Source organism: Delphinus delphis, chromosome 3 (assembly GCF_949987515.2).
Source record: "Delphinus delphis chromosome 3, mDelDel1.2, whole genome shotgun sequence".
In the NCBI taxonomy this organism is placed as follows: Eukaryota; Metazoa; Chordata; class Mammalia; order Artiodactyla; family Delphinidae; genus Delphinus; species Delphinus delphis.
The window spans coordinates 96,919,981-96,946,955 of NC_082685.1; the positions used below are offsets into that span (position 1 = coordinate 96,919,981).

The following is a 26,975-nucleotide window of genomic DNA, read 5'->3' on the forward strand; positions in this document are numbered from 1 at the left end:
ATCTTGTAATAACCTATAATGGAAAAGAATCTGAAAAAGAATGTATATATATGTGTGTGTGTGTGTATATATATATATATATATATATATATGTATAACTGAATCACTTTGCTGTATACCTGAAACAAATATACTATAAATTAACTATACTTCAGTTTTTTTAAATGGTTAAACCACTACAGGAAGCATATACTCTATCAGCCAACTTACCAAAAAACCCCAAAACAAACAAACAAAAAAGGATCTGGAAGTTGCATATGTCACTTTACACATCTTGCGGACTCGGCCACGTGGCCATACCCGTTGCTTGGAAAATAAGGAATTCTTTAATGGAATAATCACATGTCCTGCTAAATTCACAGAGACTCTATTACTAAAATGAAAAAGAGGAGAAATGGATGTAGGGGTTCAGTCTGCCACAGAAGCCAAATTAGGATCAGAAGCCTCCATGGTAAGAGTATAAGATAATAAAAATACACAAACACATGTGCAAAATCTCCTGGACAAGGAGAGGCTTTGAATACTGACCCTAAGCCAGAGTTCTGGAGCCTGGGTTACCCACAGCAGTGCTTGTGGGTGCAGAAGATGGAGTGAAATGTAGTCCAAGAAGAATCAAGTGCCTTGATTTGTATTTGACAAGAGAGAACTCTGGCAGTGTTCAGAGGATAGATTGGAAGGGAGAAGGGAAACCAAGCAGAAGACTCTTAGAATATTCTAGACAAGGAATGATGAGACAGTGGTGGTAGAGATGAGTTCAAGAGATATTTTAAGAATTAGAATCAGAGGGCTTCGGAACATTTATCGGGTAACATAGGCTAAACTGTGGTTGCAAGTGGAATTTTAATTAGAATTCCCAAGGCTTAGGAATCTTCATCAGTTAGGATAGGCTGAACTGTGATTACAAATACACCCCCAAATTATTTAATGGCTCAAATGTAATAGGAGTTTATTTCTCACCCATGTGATAGTCCAAGGCACATGCTTCCGGTTGGCAGATAGCTCTCCTCCACACGATGTTTCAGGAAATCAGGCTTCTTACACCTCAGATCGCTTTTAATTTGTTATATTTTAAGAAACACATTTTGTTCACTGGCATATATAGCAATAGAAATAATACTGTTGTTGAGTTTATAACTCTAAATTGAAAGAAATGAAAAAAAATAAGAACAAACAGATTATAGGAGTATCCATGGGGGAGACTCTATGTGATACAAGGAATATCTCCTGGTTTTTAGCAGCATTCCATTGGGAGTTTCAGAAAATGAAATATTGCTACTCGAGTTTCACTGGTTTTCCACAGAAGATTTAACTTTGTTTTCCTAGAACCTTGGTGTTAATTTCCCAGATACATATAATCAGCAAATGATGCTCTGCCCCATTTTTAAAAATTGTATTCATTATTTACCCAAAAAGAAGAAAAATATAATTTAGAAATATTTCCTTCAAACTTATTAATAAAAATGGTCTTGGTGTTTGACACGGTAATTTTTAGTTTCCTGAAAAATACACTTATGTGGAATGGCTCATTCTCTGTCAAGGGCATGGAAGTGAAATCTTATAGATCCTTGACTTTTCTCAGAGAAAGTTGAGAAATCCCCTCATTTTAAAGGTTGAAAAACTATAGACAAGAGCAGTTAAATGACTTTTCTAAGACCACACTGCTTATAAGAAGCAAAAGTGACTTTGGTCAGTATTCTTTCCAGCACAGGACTTACTGTGAGCAGTGTCACAGAATCCACAAAGAAGAAAATTTCGGGGTCAGTGGAGTTAATAACACTCACTGTGACCCACAGATGGAAGGGGCTGCAGTCTAAGAAAAAGCCATTGAAAGCAGTGATGAAAAGTTACTAGTGACTAATACGTTCTTGTTGTATAAAATGATACAACATATATGGAAGCCAAAAAAAGTTACTAGTGACACTCAAGGCAACAGTCTCAGAAAAGTATTGAGATAGCCAGAAGAAAAAGGATTGAGGAGAGTATAGATATTTAGGGTATAAAATTTTAATATTCTGATATTTTTTACATGCGAAAGTTCAGTGCTTAACATTTTTTTTTAAATTATATTTGATCTTGTTTGGTTAGGATGGCTGTAAAAACATAGTAACATATTCTAGAAGAATTCCAGAGAAAATTGTTTCTCCTTAGGTAAAAATCATGCTTAAAGGATGAGTATATTTGTACCTCCAAAGTCTGTTCACTGATCACTGGTCACAGAGGGAGCTCCCAGGGGTGGGAGGAGCAGAGCCGTTTGGAAAGAATGACTGTGACATCCAGAACACGCTTCTCTATTGCAGTTGTTCTTATGCCATAGATTAATATACAGTTAATTAATATTCACAATTAAAGCAGTATTTGTCTAAATCTGTGTGAAAAAAATGTAAGTAACCACCCCCCTTCCATGTTGTAGTTTGCCAAAACTTCCAGAAGTTACCAGGAAATTGCTTGTAGATACCACCTATAATTTATGCCGTGTGTGCAGGGGAACTTGAGTGAGCTGTATTTACCCCAAATACGTGTATTATTTTTTCTTACATATTCAGAACTCTGCATTTACAAGAGAAAAATAAGCCAAAAAAATTATTCATAAAAATCAATAGTCTGTTCCTGTCATTTACACCTTCTCTATACGGTGTGTCTGGAAATTTCTTCTACTCCTCAAAGAAAGAAATTTATTTAGTTCAGTCCTATACTGCATTTTATCACAGTATTAGTTTTCATTCATCTCTGTGCTGTATCATGGTAACTTCATTAACCAACAATTTAAAAATCACTGGAATATTTGTATTCCTCATTATGGAAAAAGATTTTAGTTTCCTTTTATTTTATAACATTAAACCATATGTGATTATAAGCTTTTTGCATTTTAATTTTAATATAGTTATTTAGCCCTAGGGCATTATAAATCTCAAAAAAACAAAAAATGAAGAAGGAACAAGACAGTTTAAGGAATAATTTTAATGTATAAATAAGGTACCTGTTTTGAAGATTTTTAAATCATTAATAAAAATAAATGTATATAAAGATATAATCTATTGCTCTGAGTGTGCTTTGAACTTCTCTATTTTTACAGGCCTCTTTCAAGTGTGAAGGACTTTGTTATAGAACAGATATTTTCTCTGTTGTATTTGGTCAACAAAAGTAGCTAGCTTTAAATGTTTGTAGAAGGATTGAATACCTTCAGGAAGATCCACCCTAAATTTGAATTCTTTTTAACTGTTCATACTTAATATTTATATTCACTTCTCTTTTTCTCTTTTGTCTTTTTCATCTTTCTTTTCATCTTCCTCCTTCTCCTTCTCTTTCTCCATAAGACTGAGTTTCAATTTCACATTGTTTTTGATTAGGAGTTAGCATTATTGAATAAGTATAAGCCCCTGAAAACAGGAATAGCTGTTTCTGTTTCATTATGTACTAGGTTTGGGATAAGACTGATTTAAACTTGTTAACCAGGAGGCTCATTTATTCTGAAAATGAAAAACAGGACATTCATTACTATATGGCTATTTACATTTTAAAGAGCTTTCATACTATTTTAAGGAAAGGAAGACTGCCATCTTGTGTGTGCTGTGTTTATTGCTGCACAAAAGGGGACCCATTCAGACAAGTTTAGTTCTATGTTGGACTTAAATTACATTAAAGGCTAAATAGTCACACAAAATGTTGAAATGCTCAGATGTCCTGACTCAAATAAACAAACAAAAACCATAGCCTGGGGACATGTTTTTCTTTACTACATGAAGAAACATTATACAAACCATCTAATTCCTCTTTTTCAAACAATTTGATCCTAGGATTCAGATATATACAATGAAAATTCCCTAGATCTAAAATACTCTAGAATTTTTAAAACACAGAATTTATAATTATAAGATAAAATAATAATGTTTTAAAATAAATTCTGAAGTTAATGCTATCTGATAAAATGAATGTGTGAAAGGTTGCTCTTGAATATGATTAAATCTGAATTTTATTTTAGGGCTAACACTTCCTAGTTTCTTCTTCTATATTTATTTTCCCTGTTTACATTTTATTATCACCATAAAAAAGATTGTAATGAGGGTCACAGTCCAGCGAATAGCAGCAAAGCACAGGTTGCTAGAAAATGCCTGAGAACTGCCAAGGGTGCAGTAGAAATGCCTTAACTTTGAAGAGCAGAACCACAGGCCTCACAATAGTAATTTGATAAGTGTTTGTGCCATCTTGTGGTTAAATGCAATATTGCAACAAAACAGCACTGGCACTTGAATTTACTTTTTGAGTTTTTTGAACCAACAAACTAAATCTCTTTTGTGTGTGTGTGTGTGTGTGTGTGTGTGTGTGTGTAATATATTTGTTAAAGGCTAACCACAAGTTAGTGGCTTGGATTTACTTGGAGTTTTATTATAATAAAATGACTTGAATTCACTGGAAAATCTATTACAATAAAAGAACCTCCAAAACATGTGAAACTTCCTCATCTCTGAAATATAATAAGGTAGCATTTCCCAAAGAGAGATCAGGGATTATTAGTCCTGAAGGATACACTCAAGATAAATAGGCTCTACGGTCAAAGACCTGTCATATCCCCTTGGAGAGTAAAAGTGCACATTGTCTTATTTGAAAGCTATAGATGGGCTTCCCTGGTGGTGCAGTGGTTGAGAGTCCGCCTGCCGATGCAGGGGACACGGGTTCATGCCCCGGTCCAGGAAGATCCCACATGCCATGGAGCGGCTGGGCCTGTGAGCCATGGCTGCTGAACCTGCGTGTCCAGAGCCTGTGCTCCACAGCGGAAGAGGCCACAACAGTGAGAGGCCCACGTACCACAAAAAAAAAGCTATAGAAAATTAATCTGTTTAATTTTGTATTAAATCAGCATTTTCCAAATATGCTTGGCCACAGAATTTCTTTTTAAAATACAAATAATACCTATTAATATTACCAGGTAATACAGTGACTACCTTTCAACATAAAAGATTAGAGCATTAGGTACAAATCTTTTACTGAAACTAAATTAAAAGAATGATGTCTCCAGTTCTGTGTTGGAATCACAAGCTGAAGGTCTTGAACTTTAAATTAAGGACTCTCAGTCCACAAAGGTCCCTCAGTTACATTAATAAGTAAACTATTAGAAATTCCTTAAAGAGTTTTGACTACTAAAAAAGTTATTAAAATTTAATAATAGCACCCGGAAGCCTCTGAATGATAGTTGGAAAGGGAGAAATGTAGCAGATTTTATTCTATGGAGTCAAAACACAGCGGGAAAAGTCTGACTTACCATGTGTGTGCATCTGGAGCTGTTTTCCTGTACTTATGACTGTGAAATTTGCTGACATATGTACCATCTCCAATCCAGGTTATCCTGTGGCCAAAGCCACACATTTACAATATACTTCACCATCATAATATCTTTTCAAAGTCCCTTAAAACAGCCTTTCTCTCTTTTTTATACCAATCCCTGAGATCTTAGTGCCTATCAAAGAGTCAAAACTCTGTCCCTAAACCTTAACTTAAACCTTAGACCGACTCTTGTTTTCTGGATTGTTATTTCTTCAGGCCATTGGATATTTACTGCCTCAGGCGACATCAAGGATACGATACCAAGCGTGAAAAATGTTGTTTGCAGGTGGCCTAATGTAATATTTAATTTCAAGTTCCAGCATCCTAGCTGTGTGACTTTGGGGAATTTACTTACCTGTTCCACACTATATATTTGTATGTAATACCACTTGAGGGTATTCAATAAATGCCAACAGAACAAATGAAACATGGTTTCCTCACCCGTAACCTAGGTAACACTACAACTCACCTCACAGGCTCATTGGGTGGTATGTTATATTTGACATAGTACGTGTTCAGTAAATGTTAACAAGAGTGATCTAGATTCCTTTTTGTAATTTAAGTTCTGCCATCAAGACCTAGTGGATCACCCAGCAGGATTCTAGGAACGAGCTGTCCCTAATTCTAAGGGGATTTTGACAGTTAGCGTAGACAGTGGTTGAGGAAAATGTTTCTGATAAGGAGCAAGAAACAGATTGCTTCCAAAAAAGATTTACATTTGAGTGTATAGGCTTCTGTGCTAAATCATAAGTTATGTCAGTTGTTTGCATAATAGCTAAATTAAATAGTGTGAGATACTAATATCAATAACTGTTAAGAAACACAGTCCAACTTTCTTGAAGTCACTTTTCTTGTAAAAGGCTTATTCATACCTTTTTTGGACCAAAGAGATACAAGATTGTTATACCTTGAAGGGGGTGAACGGTTTATGATGATGTGCCAGAGAGAGAATTAACTGGACTAGGCTCCAGATTTGAGTTCTAGTCTGACCTGGAGCAAACCACTTGACCTTTCCTACTTGTCTCATCTGTAAAACGGAGGCAGTAGTTAGACTCACAGAGGCCTTAGGGTGATTAAGACAGGTAATAAGTGTGAGAGTTTTTTAAGTGAGAATAAGTTACTTGTTGATATTGGCACGATTTGTAGTATCTAAATGATTGTTCAACGTCTTTACATAATACTTCTGTGATGGTGTTTTAGAGTTAAAAAAGGAAAATCCTTACTGAGTACAGGCTCTGCCCCAGACACTGTGCCACGTGCTGGGGCAGAGTCCTGCCCTCGCGGGGGTTATAGCCAACGGGAAAATTCCTACAGCAAACTGGTAGACATACAAATTAACCTATAAGTAGCATAATGATTAGTGCTACTAAGCAGAAGAGCAAATGTCAGGAGAAAGTGACAAAGAGAGCTAATTCAGATTGGGATGGTTGAGGAAGGCATGCCTGAGCAAATTATATTTAAACTAAGGCCTGGAAGATAAGAAGTGTCAGCCAGGCAAAAGGGGAAGAGAGTGGGAAGGAGGGACTTTTCAAGCAGAGAGCCTGGCTGGAATATGTGAAGACTGGAAGAAACAGAGGAGAACTTCTAGTAACAGGAAAGCTGGAAGAGAGTAGGGGCCAAAAATGAAGGTGGAAAAACAGCAAGTTCTGTATACCATGTTAGAGATTTTGGATTTTATTATAGGTATAGTTGAAAGGTGTTGAGAGGTGTTAAGCAAAGAAGAGGGAAGATTAAATTTGCAGGTTTAAAAGCTCAGTCTGGCTGCCATATAGAGAATTAATGGGGGAGGACACGGAAGTGTGGAGAGCCCCGTTAGGAGGCTATCATTGTAGTTGCACAGCACAGAAATCATGGTAGCTGAACTAGAAAGGAAGAGAATTAATCCGACTTGGTGGTGTCCTGGATGGAGAAGGAGGTATGGAAAGTAATTTTCCTGCGTCTTGCTTGAGGAACTGTCAAATAATGGAGCCTTTAACAACCTGACAAAGCCTGAGGGAGGATCGAGGCCTATGTTAACACTGGAATGTCTATTATGTATCCAAGTGGAGGTGACAAAAGTCAGCAAGAAGAGAGGTCTGCCACCCACATTGTTAAGTCATTAAGTCATTCAATTATTCACCAAATGTTTATTGAGGAACAATATGTCTAATTCTGTACTAAGTGCTGGAGGTTTAAAACACAGTGATACAAATGGCTCTGATCTCATGGAGCATATTGTATTTTAGCAGCTGGTAGTAGCTGCATAGGTGATTTTAAAAATCAGAGACAAAACTGCATGACTGAGGAAATTCAGACGGGTACATGGATGTTAATATCTCTCAAATTACGTGCTATAACACTTCCACTTCCCGGGGTGCTCAGCCTGTAGCTGGGGATCAGGGCCTTGAAAAATAGCCATTTTAACTGTTAAACATTTTGGTTCCATGGACTCCCTTAAAGAATGCATTGTAACAGTTTAGTATTAAGCCTACATTTACATTTATAAACATTTTGTGAAGTTTGTCTTGTTATAAAATCAAGCTTTCAAAATGGGAGTTTCACAAAATGCAAAGTCGTTATTTTATTAGACCCAGGTCTAGTCATACAAAAACAAGGTCTTCAATTTACTAGGGGAATGTGGAGAGTTTTGAGAGAGCCCCCAAATGATTAAATAAGAAAATCTATGTCCTATAAGGCAATCCTTATATTTAGCATAGATATTTATGTGTCATGGAGGTGAGTGGAGTATTGAGGAGGAATATAGGTAGTGAGTTTAAGTATATCAGCCTCATAATTTTAATACCTAACATTTACATGGTGCTTTACAATTTTCTGAGCCCCACTCATATTTTTCTTTAAATCGTGTAGACCATAGTTATCAACTATAGTTTCAGGTTGGACAAAACAGGAAGAATTACAATTTTATTCTAAGGGAGTCAGGTCATGTGTAAAGAATTATTTTCTGAGGTTAAAGATTGTCACGCACTGGAGTGGTTTCCTTGGGGATGTTCCTGATTCACCTTTTTAGGAATCCTTAATAACAGAATAGAGTTATGAGGCCAAGATTGATGTTATTCATCGGTCAAAATGAGAAATGGTATAACATAAATGAATGTATATAGAGGCCCTTCCCTCTTGAAGTTGCAGGGAAAAAAAAAAACAAAGCACAGGCGTTAGAGCCACACAGCCTTGGTTGGAACCTTCACTCCATCTCTTGCTGGCTGTGTACCCAAGAGCAACTGATTTGATTGCTCTTATTTCCTTTATCTTCATAGAGAGCTTAGGAGGTATTAATGGATAACATGAAGTACCCAGGTTATTCAACAATCATTTGTGCCCTTCCTCCTGATGCCTTCCTCTGAGGCATCCTTCCCTAGCATTCTAAAATTGAAACCTGTGAACAAAATACGGGACCAAGGACAAAATTGATACCTGTGAAGAAAATATGGGACCAAGGATAAAACTGAAGCTCAATTTAAGACTCACCTTTTCCAAAACCCATTAAACTAGTGTAAATTTTTAGCAGCATATATGTCTAAAACTTGTTAAATCAGCCAAGATCACGGATCATCTTTTTTATAGTTGACCAGATGAAACGTCAGATTAATCTCTATCACTTACAACATGAATTAAATTTATAAATGCAGCATGCAGTAGAGTTTTAAAATACCAGAACAGGGTTACAGTATTAAAATCAGAAGATATAATAATAATAATTTTATTATTATTTACTGTCACTTGAATATTTAAGGGAAAATTTAGGAAAAGGCACTTAATCCTTATTTTTCTCATGTGATAAGGTTTACTTAAATTTTATTCCTTTAAATACTTTCTAATGTTTAGATGAGCTATTCTCTTGCTTCTGTAGAAAAGCACGATTAACATGGATCAATTTGTATCTCTTTAACAGGGACAAGTGATCCATACGTGAAGTTTAAAATTGGAGGAAAAGAAGTTTTTAGAAGTAAAATAATACACAAGAGCCTCAATCCTGTGTGGGAGGAGAAAGCTTGCCTTCTTGTTGAACATCTTAAGGAACCATTGTACATAAAGGTGAACCATTTATTTGTTTTTCCCTAATGTAATCTGATATAGAAATCCCCGTTTAATGGTTTTTTATAATGTCTGTCTGTCTGATGAGATTTTTCACCAGAGGTATATTCTGCTATGCGCAATTCTAATCTGTTGGTGATGTGATAGAAATGAGCTATAGGGGAGGGGGAGCTGGTGGGAGCATCTTTCTTCTGGACAGTTCTATTGCCAGTTATAGTTAGGAGAATTATGAAGTCTATCTCCTCCTGCTTGGTGCAGTTAACTGATTTAGTGCACTTTGGGAACGTATAAAAACAAGACTCCATATAATCTAGCAGGAAGAGCTTACACAGAACACACCTTTTCTGTTTAAAAATTATAGCAGGGGAGACTTCCCTGGTGGCAGAGCGGTTAAGAATCCACCTGCCAATGAAGGGGACATGGGTTTGAGCCCTGGTCCAGGAAGATCCCACATGCCGCAGAGCAACTAAGCCTGTGTGCCACAGCTACTGAGCCTGTGCTCTAGAGCCCGCAAGCCACAACTACTGAGCCTGTATGCCACAACTACAGAAGTCCATGCGCCTGGAGCCTGTGCTCCGCAACAAGAGAAGCCACCACAATGAGAGGCCCGCGCACCACAATGAAGAGTAGCCCCCGCTCGCTGCAACTAGAGAAAAGCCCGCACACAGCAACAAAAGACCCAACGCAGCCATAAATAAATAAATAAATATTTTAGAAAGAATTATATCAGGGATCTACCATTCCTGGTTGCAAACAAAACGCTTTACTTGGAAGGTGAGGAGGGTAAACATAATAGAGGAAGGAAAACTCCTGTCTCTATTACATTACCAAAGATGGGGGGAAAAAAAAAGTATTTCCTTTCATTTGATGTAGTTAGAAAAAGAAGAAGAATTTATGGAGTTAACCTTAATTCCTTATTTTACTTTCAAACCTGACTTCCCTTTAATTCATATCTCTAGGTACTTATATTCTTTTTGACTCTTATGTTCTGACTATCCATGCAGTGACCAAACCTTTTTCTGCTTGTACCACATCACATGCCCCATCCTTCTCTCTAAATTGTCACAACTGGCACATGAGCCCCAAAGGTCACTTGATCACTGTTTCAGCAATCTCTGGGCATCCTTCTTCCCCTCAAATCTTCATTTACATTGCTTCCAGTTGTTTCTGTTTTCCACAGAAAGGAAAAAGTAATCAAGATGTTACTAAAATCATAGCAGGGCCATTTATCAAATCGATGAAAAAGAGAACTACAAGTATGTAGTTGATAAGTTTCTAGAAGTCATTATGGGGAGCATAGACCTGTATTTGCTTAAGAAATTGTCTCAAATGGACAATGGCTAAAGGAAATCAGTTAAATAGAATTAGTGAGCTATCTTTCAGTGTTCAAAAATCATGACCCGGGCTTCCCTGGTGGCGCAGTGGTTGAGAGTCCGCCTGCCGATGCAGGGGACACGGGTTCATGCCCCGGTCCGGGAAGATCCCACATGCCACGGAGCGGCTGGGCCCATGAGCCATGGCCGCTGAGCCTGCGCGTCTGGAGCCTGTGCTCCGCAATGGAAGAGGCCATAACAGTGAGAGGCCCGCGTATCGCAAAAAAAAAAAAAATCATGACCCAAGAATTATTAATGTGAGAGTAGAGAGAAAGAAATGTCTACATGAGAAAAAAGGAAATACCTTCATAATAAAGAACTGAGATAAGGGGAAAAAAGGAATTTTTTAAAAGACAAGTAGGATTAAGGAAGCTTATTCCTAGGGAGGTTTAGAAGAAATAAGTTAGAGCAGCTGCAACCATGAAGGAAATGGATAGGAAAGGAAAGCAGGGTTAATAAGGATAGCACTGGACCATTGGGATCTCATATAATGTCCCTTAAGAGAAAAATTATGGAAGAAAAGGATTAATTTCTAATTGCGTTTGCTGTGAATCTGTTTCTTTAATGGGATATTACTCTATGACGGAAGCATGTGGATTTCCAGTCTTTAAAGCGGTTACAAATGAATGTTCCAGTGTTACATTAGGTAATGGCTGGGTCCCTCTGCTATTCTTTTGTGTTCAAGAATGACATTCATCTGTGCAGAAATCCAGATGTCAAATGTGTATTTCAAAAGGAATATCATAATAGGCTCAAAAGCAAACAAAAATCTGGAGTACACAGAAAAAAAATGGTGGCAGAAATTTTTGTTTTGGTTTAAGAGAGCAAGAATAGATACACTTACATACTGAAAACAGAGACTGTAACACTGCCTATAGACCAAAGGCCTGGTTAATGTCACACTGGGAACAAAGAAGTTAGGAGAGAAAACCCAAGGGTGGTTTTTGTTTTTTACCACTTTGAGTTTCCAAAGTACAACATTATGTAGCCACAACTTAACTTCCACCTTACAGAAGAAGATACATAGTGAATTGTAAAAGATTTGACACTTTTTTTTACATTTCTACATAATAAAATATAAGTTAAACAGAAATCATACTGGCCTCTCAAATACTAGTACAAACATAAAATAACAAGACTTTATTTTTATGAATGCTTTATACTTTTTAATATGCTTTGATCTTTTTCATTTGATTTTCATTTTCTGGACCATGCATAGGGCTTCTTTTGAAAAAAATTTTCTGACTTTCACCTTTACTTTTCCCATGTTTTGTGTAATCTACTTTTTGCCTAATGTGGGACACACAAAGACCTAAATAATATACATTGGTGGAAATGATATTTTAAATTACTAGAATTTCATGAAGATTGCATTATTTTCATCGTCTCTACATAGCTCTGTGTGATTGACTTTTATATGTTGCCCATATCCTCTGTGATAGGAAATTAATCTTGCCTGAAAGATTTCTTAGGGACTAACTGATTCTATAGTGACAGGTAATATGAAAATGCATCCATGAACTAGATGATTAGAAAATATTGTCTTCAACCCTCCTCTCTATGGTTCAATGAAAAAGAAGTCCACGTGCACACTGTAATCTGATTTCTATCAGTGTAAAGATTACCAAGGGAAACAAAATTCAGTTCTAAGCTAAGGTTATAAAATCACACTGAAGTTACAGTACTTGTAACATTTCTAGTAAAAACAAATTTTAAAAAATCTTGGTAGAGTCATTTTTAAATACTACACAAAATAAATAAATACACTTTCCAATTGGTTGGAATTCATGTAGCTTTTAATTTTGATAAAAAGAGAATATTCCTTCAGTTATGAATGACTTCACAGTAAGGGCAGGTATAAAAACAAGGCTGCAGGGATGGGCTTGAAACATATTTATCGTAGGGTAGCAGTAGAATCTGGGAGTTAAATGCAGTGCTTCTAATTGAGATAAGAGCCGCTGGAGCCTGCTCTGTGTCCACAGAGATGCTCCAGCACACATCTTAAATAATAGAGTAAATTCAGCATCCATTGCAGTTGAATTAAATTCAGATTCTCCATTGTAATTTCACTGACACTATTATTCCAGGTACATGATGAGCACCCAGAATTACAGTGGAAAGAGGTAGAAGTAATCTAAAAGGAGAAATGTAAATTGTTGCTTGTTTGGCCTAATCATGAGCTACAAGAGCTAAATTGAAAGTGCTCTTCTAAATAATAGAAAGATTTTGATAACTAGAAAAACTATTCTGTTTGGAGCCATAGTACTGATTCTAAGATTGTCATTTTAACAAACTTGATAGTTCCTTAAATAACTCACATCTATCCAAGCTTAAGATTTAAAATTGAAAAGGTACTTAAAGCATGGGTCAAGCTAAGGACTATATAACTGTCTTGTCCAAAATTATTTCTCAGTAGGTTCTAAGGGTCCTAAAAAGAATTTCATATACCAACGATCCTCAACCCTGACTGTACATCACTTTAAATATGCTCTGTGTCTGAAATCCATTACAAAATTTGAATCTGACCTCTTCTTAGCCCGGGCATTTAGGGGCAAGTAACATAAATATTTTAAGCTTTGGATTCCTTATCTGACAAATGGAAACAATACTTTGTTCACTGAGTTGTATAAGAATGAAATTTAAAAATCTATATGATGTGTTTAACACAATGCCTTATATATGGTAAATGTTGAGTAAACATTAATCGTCATTAACTGTGCTTCTTATTGCAGTGGGAGTGCCTCTCCTATTTCATCACTCTTCTATGTTCTATATTTTCTGGCACTTCACCTAGAGCAATGCTCCCTCTGACAAATAGTTTATAGAGCTTGGAACCAAATTGCATAGCAAACAATTTCATTAAGGAATGGATTCTGGTGTTTCCATTCTTCCCTGTGTTTATGCCTTTGCTGAGTAATAGGAATTGAGAACTATTGTAAACATCTAGCATTAGGACGGTAGAAAAGACTCTCCCCGTGAGAATAAACAGAGTTTGAATGTTGACTCGCCCATTTGGGCTGTCTATGCCGATCAATTCACTGGATTCACAACCTTCCACTCCATATGTGTAGGTGAATCCCAGGTGTTCTCCTGGATTGTATGTCACTGTAGTCACCCCAAGATTTTAATCCTTAAGGCTGATACAATCAGAAGAGATTGCACAAGAGAAATTTCTCTAATTTTGGTGTAAATTTTATGTTGTAAAATACACTACTGCAGCCACTTGCAAATACCAAGGTGTCAGTTGTATAAGATAGGCCACTGAGCAGATGACTAAAGTTCAGAAGTGTAATTGATCAAGGAGAATATTTACTGCGGGAGTGCTGTGCTTTCTACAACAAATGTACTCCTGAAAGGTTGTAAGTAAATCAAATGACTATAAATTGAATAATTTAAAAGGCATTAGAGGAGCTTATAACTTAAATAAATCCCTTGTGACCCTTCTAATCTAAGAATCCCTTTGTAAAGCAAGGGATTTATTTTTTTTTAATATCAACTTTTTACATATTAAGTTTGTTTAAATTGCAGTACACCTGTACTAGAGAAAAGAAAACAGTAACTGATACAAGGCTTCTGTACATGCTACTCCCTCAGCTTGGAGCTTTTTTTTTTTTTTTTTTTTTTGCGGTACGCGGGCCTCTCACTGTTGTGGCCTCTCCCGTTGCGGAGCAAAGGCTCCGGATGCGCAGGCTCAGCAACCATGGCTCACAGGCCCAGCCGCTCTGTGGCATGTGGGATCTTCCCGGACCAGGGCACGAACCTGTGTCCCCTGCATTGGCAGGCAGACCCCCAACCACTGCGCCACCAGGGAAGCCCCAGCTTGGAGCTTTTTAACTGTTGTGTCAAGGATTGGGCAGAGGGATGCTGAGCTACGGGTTCTCTCAGCCCAGCATTCTCACCTCCTGGAGAGTCCAGTGGTCTGGGTCATCCTTTCAAGAGCAGACTTACCTGTTTATGCTCATTTACTCCAGTGAGCAATACAATGATTTTCTATTTGAAAAGGTCAGAAACACAACTCTAAACTCCATCTATTAACCCTTTTATCAATCTTAAAAGCTTTCCCTGATCCCCAATGTATTTTTTTTCTTTTTGTACCCTGTTCTTTTCTTTACAACAGTCATCTAAGTTTGTAATTCTATCACCTGTGCACTTCCTTGTTTAACATCTGCCTCCCTCATAAACTATAAGCATTGACAATGTGAGATTTCCTCACCACAGTTTACTCAATACCTAGCACAGTGTCTGGCACATAATAAGCATTTAATCAGTGTTGACCAAGGAAATAAATGAGTAAGAAAATGTTTAAATGGATGGAAATTAGCCAACTCCCATTCACTTAGAGTTCTTTGGAAATGGCCCCATCTGATCTAGCTCTGAGCTCTCCCTCCAACTTCCTTCCTCTCTCCATCTTTCTCAGTCTGCTTCAGCCACACTGGCTGCTGGCTGATCCTTGAACATGCTAATCACTTGCTGTTTCCTCCACCTGGTGCGCTCTTCCCATTCCAGTGTCACTCTAATGGCTTAATCGTTCTCATCATTGTAGTCTCTACAAAATCACACTTCCTCTGAGAGGCCTTCCTGGACTCCCAATTTAAAATATCAGCTTGAAATGTATATTCTCATTGAATGCTTATATCACTCAGCATCATGGGTTTTTTACTTTTTTAAATTAGTTTTTATTGGAGTAGAGTTGCTTTACAATGTTGTGTTAGTTTCTGCCGTGCAGCAAAGTGAATCAGTTACATGTATACGTATATCCACTTTTTTTTTAGATTTCTTTCCCATTTAGGTCACCACAGAGCATTGAGTAGAGTTCCCTGTGCTATAGAGTAGGGTCTCACTAGTTATCTATTTTATACATTGTGGTACATATATGTCAATCCCAATCTCCCATTCATTCCACCCCCCCTTTCCCCCCTTGGTAACCAGTAGTTTCTTATATGAAATTATAGAAAAACAAAGCAAATCTATGAAACAGAAAGCGGATCGGTGTTTGCCAAGGGCAGAGCAGGTGAGGAAGAAGAATGTCGAAAAGGATCATGAGGGAACTTTGGGAATTATGGAATTGTCTTCCACCTTGACTGTGTCAGTGGTTGCATAGCCATAGACATTTGTCAAAACTCATTGAACTGTACCATTAAAATGGATGTATGTCCACTCCTGGATATATATCCAAAGAAAATGGAAACACTAATTAGAAAAGACACATGTACCCCAATGTTCGTGGCAGCATTATTTATAATTGCCAAGGTATGGAAACAACCTAAGTGTCCATCAGGAGATGGTTGGATAAAGAAGATATGGTGTTCGTGTGTGTGTATGTGTGTGTGATGGAATATTACTCAGCCATAAAAAAGAATGAAGTTTTGCCACTTGCAACAACCAGATGGACTTAGAGGGTATTACGCTAAGTGAAATAAGTCAGACAGAGAAGGACAAATTCTATATGACGTCACTTATATGTGGAATCTGAAAAATACAACAAACTAATAAATATAACAAGAAAGAAACAGACTCATAGATATAGAGAACAAACTAGTGATTACCAATGGAGAAAGGGAAGGGGGGAGGGGCAAGATAGGAGTAGGGGATTAAGAGGTACAAACTACTACGTATAAAATAAATCAGCTACAGGATATATTATACAGCACAGGGAATATAGCCAATTTTTATAATAACTATAAATGGAGTATAACCTTTAAAAATTGTGAATCACTGTGTTGTACACCTAAAACTTACATAATATTGTACATCAACTATACCTGAATAAAAAAGTTTTTTTTAATTAATTTTAAAAAATTGGGCTTCCCTGGTGGCGCAGTGGTTGAGAGTCCGCCTGCCGATGCAGGAGACACAGGTTCGTGCCCCGGTCCGGGAAGATCCCACATGCCGTGGAGCGGCTGGGCCCGTGAGCCATGGCCGCTGAGCCTGCGCAAAAAATAAATAAAATAAAATAAAATATCAGCTCCCAACACATTGCCTTACACTTCTGTCTCCATGGTGCTCCTCACTGAACTGTATATATCTATTTGGGTTTTTATGGACTCTCCCAGCTGTTCAGTGTAGCGTCCAGCAGGTCAAGCACATTGCCTGTCCTGTTCATCATAGTATGAATACAAACCATGAAGGGCGCAAAGAAGATAAATAGTTTTGACAGAAGAAAGAAATACATTCTTTTCTTTTTCTTTCTGTTTTGTTGTTGTTATAACGTCACATTAATATTATGCCCTAATCATTGCTTGTGATTATAAAAATTTAACCTTAAAATAACTTTATGAAGTACTTTAATCATAATATCTTAATGTTTACTTATTTGTATGTTTAAAATGGCATTGTCCTATAATATCAGAGAATATATCTTTGATGACCTGAAAAATACAAGAAATTGGAGTCATATCTTCATCACCTACAGCCCAGTATGGAAGACATATTTGTTGAATTTCATACCAACTCACTCTGCCTTTCAGTAATGCTAATAGACCATCTATAATGAGAGGAAAATATTATAAGCCTGTGGTTCCCACATTTTTGAGGATTCACTATAATTTATTTGATTTTGTTATCACCTTTGATGTTCTACTTTATACAAATCAGTAATTTTAATTATAAAATTAAGTGTAATTTCCTTTGAATGTTTTGTGAGACCTTAGTATTTCAAAACACAAAAACAAATAAAATTTTAAAAATAAATCTTAGGAAATTTTATTGATTTTGGTGACATAGACAACCAGTATTTTATAATGAAGAACTTAAAGCTTATACTGGAATTGTTTATAATAATGTCTGTGTCTTTGGCTTCATAGGTATTTGACTATGACTTTGGACTACAGGATGACTTTATGGGCTCAGCCTTTCTGGATCTCACACAATTGGAATTAAACAGGTAACTTTTGAACTGTTGTAATATCACTACACCTTTTTATGAAACTGGGCCTGTGTAACAGAAAATGTCAACAGATCTGGGTTTTAGTCACTGTTCTGTCATTTATGGTTGTGAGTGTTTATGCTAGCCAGACTTTCTTAAGTATGTCTTTCTCACTTACCTGGTAGAAATAATACTTATCATCTTCCCTCACTATCTCATTCGACAACAACTATTCAGCAGAAAAATTCTTTTTTTTTTTTTTTTGGCCACGCCATGCAGAATGAGGGATTTTAGTTCCCCAACCAGGGATGGAACCCATACCCCCTGCAGTAGAAGCACGGAGTCCTAACCACCGGACCTGGACTGCCAGGGAAGTCCACAGCAGAAAAATTCTTAAGACACTTTCTTTGTCCCCCAGACTGTGCTGAGCACCAGGAATCTAGATTAAGACACGTTCCTTGCTCTCACATTGATGGTATGATTATAGTGGGGCATAAAGAAGATGATACATGTTAATCATAATTATTAATTTAAGAATGAGGCCATCACATAGGAAATAAGATGAGTACACTATGCATCGAAAATAGCAGCACTCTTATCACTTAAGCCGAAGTAGAATCTAATTTTGCCATCATCAGTAGTCCTAGGTTACCGAGGAGTAGCCCGAAAGTGGAGGCAGATTGGTTGTATTTACTCAGTTACATTAACTTATCATTGCTTGACTAGTTGTAAAGTAATGATTAGTTATAACTAATGTTATAAATATTAACCATTCCTTGCACCAAATTATGGGCTTTTATTTTTTTTAATGTATTACAACATAGGAGCTAAGAATTGATTAATACTACAGAAGAAAAAATAGGTTTTAAAAGGTTCAGCAGTGGGGCTTCCCTGGTGGTGCAGTGGTTGAGAGTCTGCCTGCCGATGCAGGGGACACGGGTTCGTGCCCCGGTCTGGGAAGATCCCACATGCCGCGGAGCGGCTGGGCCCGTGAGCCGTGGCCGCTGGGCCTGCGCGTCCGGAGCTTGTGCTCCGCAAAGGGAGAGGCCACAACAGTGAGAGGCCCACGTACCGAAAAAACAAAACAAAAAAAGGTCCAGTAGTGCTGGAATGGATTGCAAAAGAGGCTGCCAAATCAGCTTTGGTGGTTTTAAAGATCTGGTTTAGATCAGGGGTCCCAACCCCTGTTAGGAACCAGGCTGCAGAGCAGGAGGGGAGCGGCAGGCGAGCGAGCAAAGCTTCATCTGTATTTATAGCCGCTCCTGTCACTCGCATTACTGCCTGAGCTCCGCCTCCTGTCAGATCAGCAGCATTAGATTCTCATAGGAGCGTGACCCCTACTGTGAACTGCACTTGCGAGGAATCTAGGTTGCACAGTTGCATGCTCCTTATAAGAATCTAATGCCTGATGATCTGAGGTTGAGCTGTGGCGGTGATGCTACCGCTGGGGAGTGGCTGCAAATACAGATTATCATTAGCAGAGAGGTTTGACTGCACAGAGACCATAATAAATCCATTGCTTGCAGACTCATGAAGCTGCTGTATAGCACAGGGAGATCAGCTCGGTGCTTTTTTTTTTAAATAAATTTATTTATTTATTTATTTTTGGCTGTATTGGGTCTTCATTGCTGTGGGTGGGCTTTCTCTAGTTCTGGCGAGTGGAGGCTACTCTTTGTGGTAGTGCACAGGCTTCTCATTGCAGTGGCTTCTCTTGTTGTGGAGCACAGGCTCTAGGTGCACAGGCATCAGTAGTTGTGGCACATGGGCTCGGTAGTTGTGGCTCACGGACTCTAGAGCACAGGCTCAGTAGTTGTGGCACATGGGCTTAGTTGCTCCGCGGCATGCGGGATCTTCCCGGACTAGGGCTCAAACCTGTGTCCCCTGCATTGGCAGGCAGATTCTTAACAAGTACGCCACCAGGGAAGCCCCTCAGCTTGGTGCTTTGTGACGACCTAAAGGGGTGGGATGGGGAGGGAGAGAGGGAGGCTCATGAGGGAGGGGATATAGGTATACATATAGCTGATTCACTTTGTTGTACAGCAGAAACTAACAGAACATTGTAAAGCAATTATAATCCAATAAAGATGTAAAAAAAAAACAAAACCTATCAGTGAGTGGCAAGTGAAAACAAGCTCAGGGCTCCCACTGATTCTGCATTATGGTGAGTTGTATAATTGTTTCATTATATATTACAATGTAGTAATAATAGAAATAAAGTGCACAATAAATGTAATGCACTTGAATCATCCTGAAACCATCCCCCACCCCCCAATCCCCGGTCTGTGGAAAAATTGTCTTCCATGAAACTGGTCCCTGGTGTCAAAAACGTTGGGGACCGCTGGTTTAGATGATCATGTTATATCATGTGGCAGGAATAGTGGAAAGCAGAGTAATGGGTCAGATCACAACTTTATATTTTAAATGTAGATGAATATAAATAGTAGAACTCCTTATATGTTGTAGTCTGAGCACAGTGGCAGCTTATTGGTGGTCTTCCAATGGTCATCTGTGCCTCAAACTGGACAAAAGAGTGGCCTTTTCTATACTTCCTATGTGTCCTTCATTCCAACCCAGAGCCTAGCAGGCCTGACCTCGGGGTGATTGCTTGCTCCCCCCTCACCATGGCTGAAGGAAGTCCTAGGTGGTGTCATATGTGGTCCGTTATCATGAAACTGAGCTCCAGCTAGACTGGGCTGTGCTGTTCTTCGTAAAGGCCACGGTTATTTTCTCTGTAGATTCTGCATAAGGGTATGCAAATTACTATGTTTAATCACAGAGCATAACTTTCTCTTTTTCTCTATTAAAGATAGATTACTGGTGAAAAATAATTTTAAATGGAAAAGAACATATGAGATGGGTAAAAAACCAAAAGATTATGTATAAGCATTTGGTGTTTATTTTACCACATTACTTATTTTATGTATTTAGCTAACTATACCCTCCCCTCAAAACCACATAAACATCAAATTACCGCTTTTAAAAATCACATATTTGTGTATGCCATTACATTCTATGTATAGAAATCAACATGGGAATTCCCTGGCAGTCCAGTGGTTAGGACTCCGTACCTTCACTGCCAAGGGCCTGGGTTCTGGGTTCAATCCCTGGCTGGGGAACTAAGATCCCATAAGCCATGCAGTGGGGCCGGAAAAAAAAAAAAAAGAAATCAGTAGCCTCTGGATGTAGACAGATGGATAATAATAGTAGCCGTATAAATACTTATGCTACTATATAATGCATTAAGGTATTGCTTTTGAAAAAAATAATAAATAAGCATCATAAAGAATTACAAATGTTCTTAAATCTTTATCATGTAATCATTATAAACTGTAATGAAGTTTGGGCTATTAATTTTTATATGTAATCATTTTTACAGGAAAATGAACCAAATCAAATTGTAACCCCATATACATATGTGTATATGTGTGTATATATATGCATATGTGTGTATGTACATATATATATACATATATACTATAATGCCTAATATGCATCTGTTAAAATAAAAGGAACAAGTTGTTATCATCAAACCACAATGATTAGTTATAACTAAATTAATATTGGAGCAATTTGCATTCACAACTATTGTAACTTATGTATATTATCAGTTTGATAGGTTACTTATGTTTCAATTAAAACCCCTGACATCAAAAAACTGTTCATATTTTTCATAACACCATTTCTTGAATTGGTAAATTAAGCATCATTTGAAAGAGTGTCCTAGTATTGTAAAATCTTAGCATTGAAAGGTACCTGTGGTTCCCCCAAATTATTTGGGGACCTTTATAAATGTATAGATTTCCAGACACCACCCACAATCTACAGAACCAGAATCATTATGGACAGAGTGCAGGATTATGCACTTTTTAAAAGCTTCCCAGTTGATTCTGAGGTGCAGCCAGGATTGAAAGTTTTTATTTGGACCACTTTCCCCATCAAGCCCTCTCCCCAGTACTAGAATCCAACAGTATCATTTACTAAATGTTAAGCTCCATGAAGACAAGTGTCTTATCTTTGGGCTTGACTGCTGGTTTTTACCCAGAACCTAGTATCACATATGTTCAATTCATGTTTTGTGAATTAAATGAATAAATGATTGAACAAGCAAGGGAACATTCCTAATTTGCCAACATTTCAGGATTCAAGTGTGGTGCTGAATGTTCCACAGTCCCTTAGGCTTATGGAGGGCATGAACCCCTATTCAATATTAACTGAAATATGTAAACAAGATATTACCTACACATTATCAACTGAATGTGTATTCTACATTATTTTCTAAAAGTTACTGTGGGTAATATTGCACAATTCGTAATCTCTTCCTCAGAGATACTTATCTAATTCTGAAGCCTTCTAAGTATTGATCACCTCTTCTAAGTGCTGGTTTCCTTGCATTTCTGAATCTAAAAATTTAGGCATAGGTTTAAATAGCCAAAAATAGAAGCATTATTTTAAATAGTAGAAGTTCTTCAAATAACTATACGTTGTTTTTAAAGTATATTTATAATGTACATCGGGCAATTTATATTTTATATTTTCCTCTTCTCCCACTTGTTTATTTACTCTAAATCATACTTCTGATTAAGAAAAAAAAATCTTAAAGAACTAAAAGGAAGGTAGTGGTCAGTAAAAGACCGTCATTGAGTTATTGGACTCAAATTTATAGAAAATAGCTGCTATTGCTCTCTGTGTATTTAGAGATCACAGAGAAGGGCCTTACAGTTTTCTTAATAGTGCTGTACTTCCTTAGCCTTTCCAGCAACCCCACAGCCTTTCTAGAACCCCATGAAGAGCTGAAACTTAGACAGTGAATCCAAGTATACCCAATTGGCCCATGATTTATTGGACAACTTAATACATTGATGTTATTTTAATAACAACAAAAATTGTACCAGGAAATTAAAGGAAGACAAAATTTCTTTTCTTCTTAAAAATATATAGTATATATAAGTCCATGCACTCTCTCACTTCGTCCCAGCTTACCCTTCCCCCTCCCTGTGTCCTCAAGTCCATTCTCTACGTCTGTATGTTTATTCCTGTCCTGCCCCTAGGTTCTTCAGAACCACTTTTTTTTTTAGATTCCATATATATGTGTTAGCATATGGTATTTATTTTTCTCTTTCTGACTTACTTCACTCTGTATGACAGACTCTAGGTCCATTCACCTCACTACAGATAACTCAGTTTTGGTGCTTTGTGACCACCTAGAGGGGTGGGATAGGAAGGGTGGGAGGGAGATGCAAGAGGGAGGGGATATGGGGATGTATGTATATGTATAGCTGATTCACTTTGTTATAAAGCAGAAATTAACACACCATTGTAAAGCAATTATACTCCAATAAAGATGTTAAAAATATATATATATATATAGGGAGGGTGGGAGGGAGGGAGACGCAAGAGGGAAGAGATATGGTAACATATGTATATGTATAACTGATTCACTTTGTTATAAAGCAGAAACTAACACGCCATTGTAAAGCAATTATACCCCAATAAAGATGTTTTATATGTGTATATATATATATAGAGAGAGAGAGAGAGTATATATTTTGGCTTATTCATTTAATGACAGTTCAAAATCTTTTTTTATTTTATATATTTATTTTTTATTGAAGCATAGTTGACATACAGTATTGGTCTCAGGTATACAACATTGTGGCTCTGACAATTATAGACATTACAAAATAATCTCAATAAGTCTAGTAACCATCTGTCACCATACAAAGTTATTACAACATTGTTGACTATATTCTCTATGCTGTATGTTATATCCCTGTGTATTTATTTTATGACTGGAAGTTTATGCCTCTTAATTCCCTTCACCTATTTAGTCCATTCCCCCACTCCCCTCCCTTCTGGCAACAGTTTGTTCTGTGTATCCATGAGTCTGTTTCTGCTTTGTTTAGTTTTTTCATTTGTTTTGTTTTTTAGATTTGACATATAAGTGAAATCATATGCTATCTGTCTTGGTCTGGCTTATTGCACTTAGCATGATACCCTCCAGGTCCATCTGTATTATTGCAAATGGCAAGATTTCACTCTCTTTTTATGGCTGAGTAATATTCCTTTGTGTGTGTGTGTGTGTGTGTGTGTGTGTGTGTGTGTATGTATGTGTATATATATACATATATAGATATATATACACATAAATACCACATCTTTTTTATCCTTTCATCTATCAATGAATACTTTGGTTGTTTCCATATCTTGGCTATTGTAAATAATGCTGCAATAAACATAGGGGTGCATGTATCTCTTTCAATTGCTGTTTTTGTTTCCTTTGGATAGATACCCAGGAGTAGAATTGCTGGATCATATGATAGTTCTATTTTTAATTTTTTGAGGCACCTCCGTATCATTTTCCATAGTGGATGCACCAATTTAAATTCCCACTAACAGTATACAGGTGTTCCTTTTTCTCCACAACCTCACAAACACTTATTGTTTGTTGCTTTTTTGATAATCACCATTTTGACAGGTGTGAGGTGACAATACTGTGGTTTTGATTTGCATTTCCCTGATAATTAATGATTTTGAGCATCTTTTTATGTGTCTGTTGGCCATCTGCATGTCTTTCTTGGAAACATGTTTATCCATTTTTAAATCAAATTGCTTGTTTTTTTGATATTGAGTTGTATGAGTTCTTTATATATTTTGGGTATTAAACCCTTATTGGATATATCATTTGCAACTATCTTTTCTCATTCAGTAGTTTGCCTTTTGCCGATGGTTTCCTTCATGCTCAAAATCTTAATATTTTATATCATAGGCCCACAGATGTGACCGTCACACTGAAAGATCCCCGCTATCCTGACCATGATCTTGGAATCATTTTGCTCTCAGTCGTCCTTACCCCTAAGGAAGGAGAACACAGGGATGTGGTAAGTTCCCCCTCAGCCTAGTTGTAGCTCAGTTGTTTGAATGTCGTGAGCCTTCTCTGAACCCAGAGGTAATATTAAAGAGAAACAGCATAAGAAGATCTGGCCTGTTCTTTGTTTCTGTGAGTATCCTGGGTATCAGTAGTCTAGTTGTATTGTATTTTTTGAATTCAAATTTCCTATTTTATTCTCCAGATCAGAACCTCTTATAAATAAGGGATACATTTGCATCTTTTATCATTATTTTATTTTCCAATTTCAGACTGTTATTTGTAGCAAATGGTGGTATTTATTCAGAGATTATATTTTTCCACATTGAGGTGTCCAGACCTTACTATTTTGATTATATTGTCAGATGTACCATAACAAAGAAAATGAGGTGAAATTACAATAGAGTTCCTGCTTTCTGGTATTTGTTTGATGAATGATTAATGAGTACTTTTCATCTTCTTGATGGGCTTCCTTATCGGTGTTACCCATTTTCCAGCCCTGGCTGGGTGTACTTCCTTGCACACCATGCTGCTATGAGAAACTGACAAGGGATACAGAGGAGCTAATTACTCCAGCACTGTTGAAGTGACGTTAAAAAATATCAGGTTTGACCTGCATCGGTATGCTTGCCAGTGCACTTTCTGCCACAATTTACCAGAATTTATTTATTAGACTCAGGGTACTTTCACATACTGGTAGCTATTCTCACTAGTTCTGATTGCAACACATTTTAGGAGTAGACATAATTTTTTAGGCAAGTTTAAATACTCTATTTCAGCAATGTGTGTATTGCTGGTTTAAAATAATGCATGATTAAAGTTGGTATATGTTTTCTGCTGGAAAGGTATTACTGGCATTTTTCCCTAGATTATAAATAAAAATAGTGAATTACAATTTCAAATTTGGAAGTGTTTTAAACTCATTGAAAAATTCACCCTTTCCAAGGTATTTTTCCTCTATCCTTTAAAAAAATTAAACGAGCACATATGTAATATTTGCAAAGAATGATTTAAGTATCTATATTTCATTCAGTGAGGAAGAAAATTTTCTTTTCGAACAAGTACTATCAAATAATACCTACTTGGAGAACTTAGCACTGTAAAAGAATGTATGTGCACAGGCATAGGCCCATATGCGCAGATGGAAGGGTGTGTGAGGACATTTTTTCACAGAGAACATTTAGAAATAAAAGCCCATCATTTTAAAAGTCACCAATTCAGAATATATTATTTCACCCAGTGCAAGCCAAGGAGTATATGCTAGCTGGTTAATCCATACACAGGAATAAAGTATAAGTGTTCATTTATTCAAATAATCCTGGTATTCACGAGGAACCTACTATAAGCCAAAGCCTGTGCTAGACCCTTTGGATACAGTAGAACTGAAATCCAGTGGAGAGCTCAGAAATCAAATAATCATGGAAGGAAATGTAAAATGACAGCTGTTTTAAGTGCCATAAAAGAGAGGTGCATGCTGCTGTAGAGCAAATATAGGAGAATTTGTTCTAGTCGGGAACAGGAATTCTCCAAGGAAGTCAAATGGGAGATGAGGTCTGAAGTGTGAATAGAAGTTGATAAAGGCAAAAACACAGGAAGAGAGGAAATATTTCAAGCAGAGGAAATAGCACATGCAAAGGCCCTGTGGCTAGAGAAACCAAGCTGCACTCCAAGAATTGAAAAAGTACTGGAGCTTGGAGAAGGTGGAAGCAAACAGAGTGTGAAAGATCCTGGTGCATGATGACAGTGAAAGGGAGACTCCCAGACTGCATAGGGACTGTTGGCCATGTTAAGGTTTGTGGTCTTTCCCCAAAGAGCAATGGGAAGCCTTTGAAAAGTCTGTAAGTAGGAAGTGGCATCATTTTATTCGCCTTTTGTTGTGTAGCTGCATTGTAGAAAACAGATGAAAGTGTAAGAATGAATGCTTGGAGACCACCTAGGAGCTATTTTGAAAATCCTGGTGGAAGATGATGGAGATTTGTATTAGAATTGTCAGAGGTAGAGATGGAAAGAAATGAAGAAGTTTATCTATAGGAGGTAAAATCAACAAAACTTGGTGATAGAATATTTTTTGGGGGGGGGATCCTTTGTTATTTTAATGAAGGACAACACCATAAATGAAAATACCTAAGGGCCTGAGGTCTTAGGACGTGTCTCCAAACCATCCAAACTGCCAGTATTACTGGGGATTCAAATGATATGGCAGCTGTTTTAGTTATTTGGGTGATTTGATGATGGAGGGTCTGCTGATTTTTTACATTAAAATCATATTTATTAAATACTCTAACATCAGACTGAGGGTTTGAGGGATTAAGTTAGTATCAAGAGACTTTATGACGAGGCTGCTGAGTTGTTCTAAATTACACAGAAATATATGTCGGCACAGGCAAAGTAGTTCCTGACATTCGTTTTTCTTCAACCATTCTCGCAAAAACCCTTCAATCTCCACTGCTGTTCAAACTTATTTAGGCACACTGTCTTTCTATTTAGAAAAGATCATTTTAAAATATTATAGTGGTCATCA

At 37.2% G+C, this 26,975-nt stretch overlaps 1 protein-coding gene across 1 annotated transcript in view; it reads left to right on the forward strand.

Annotated features, from left to right (window-relative positions):
- MCTP1 (multiple C2 and transmembrane domain containing 1) overlaps positions 1-26,975 on the forward strand; it is a 546,887-nt gene that overhangs the window by 274,184 nt on the left and 245,728 nt on the right. The window contains exons 3-5 of the mRNA XM_060009153.1: positions 9,209-9,351; positions 17,528-17,607; positions 24,356-24,467. Of these exons, the coding sequence (XP_059865136.1) occupies positions 9,209-9,351; positions 17,528-17,607; positions 24,356-24,467 (335 nt within the window). The remainder of the gene's footprint in view (positions 1-9,208; positions 9,352-17,527; positions 17,608-24,355; positions 24,468-26,975) is intronic.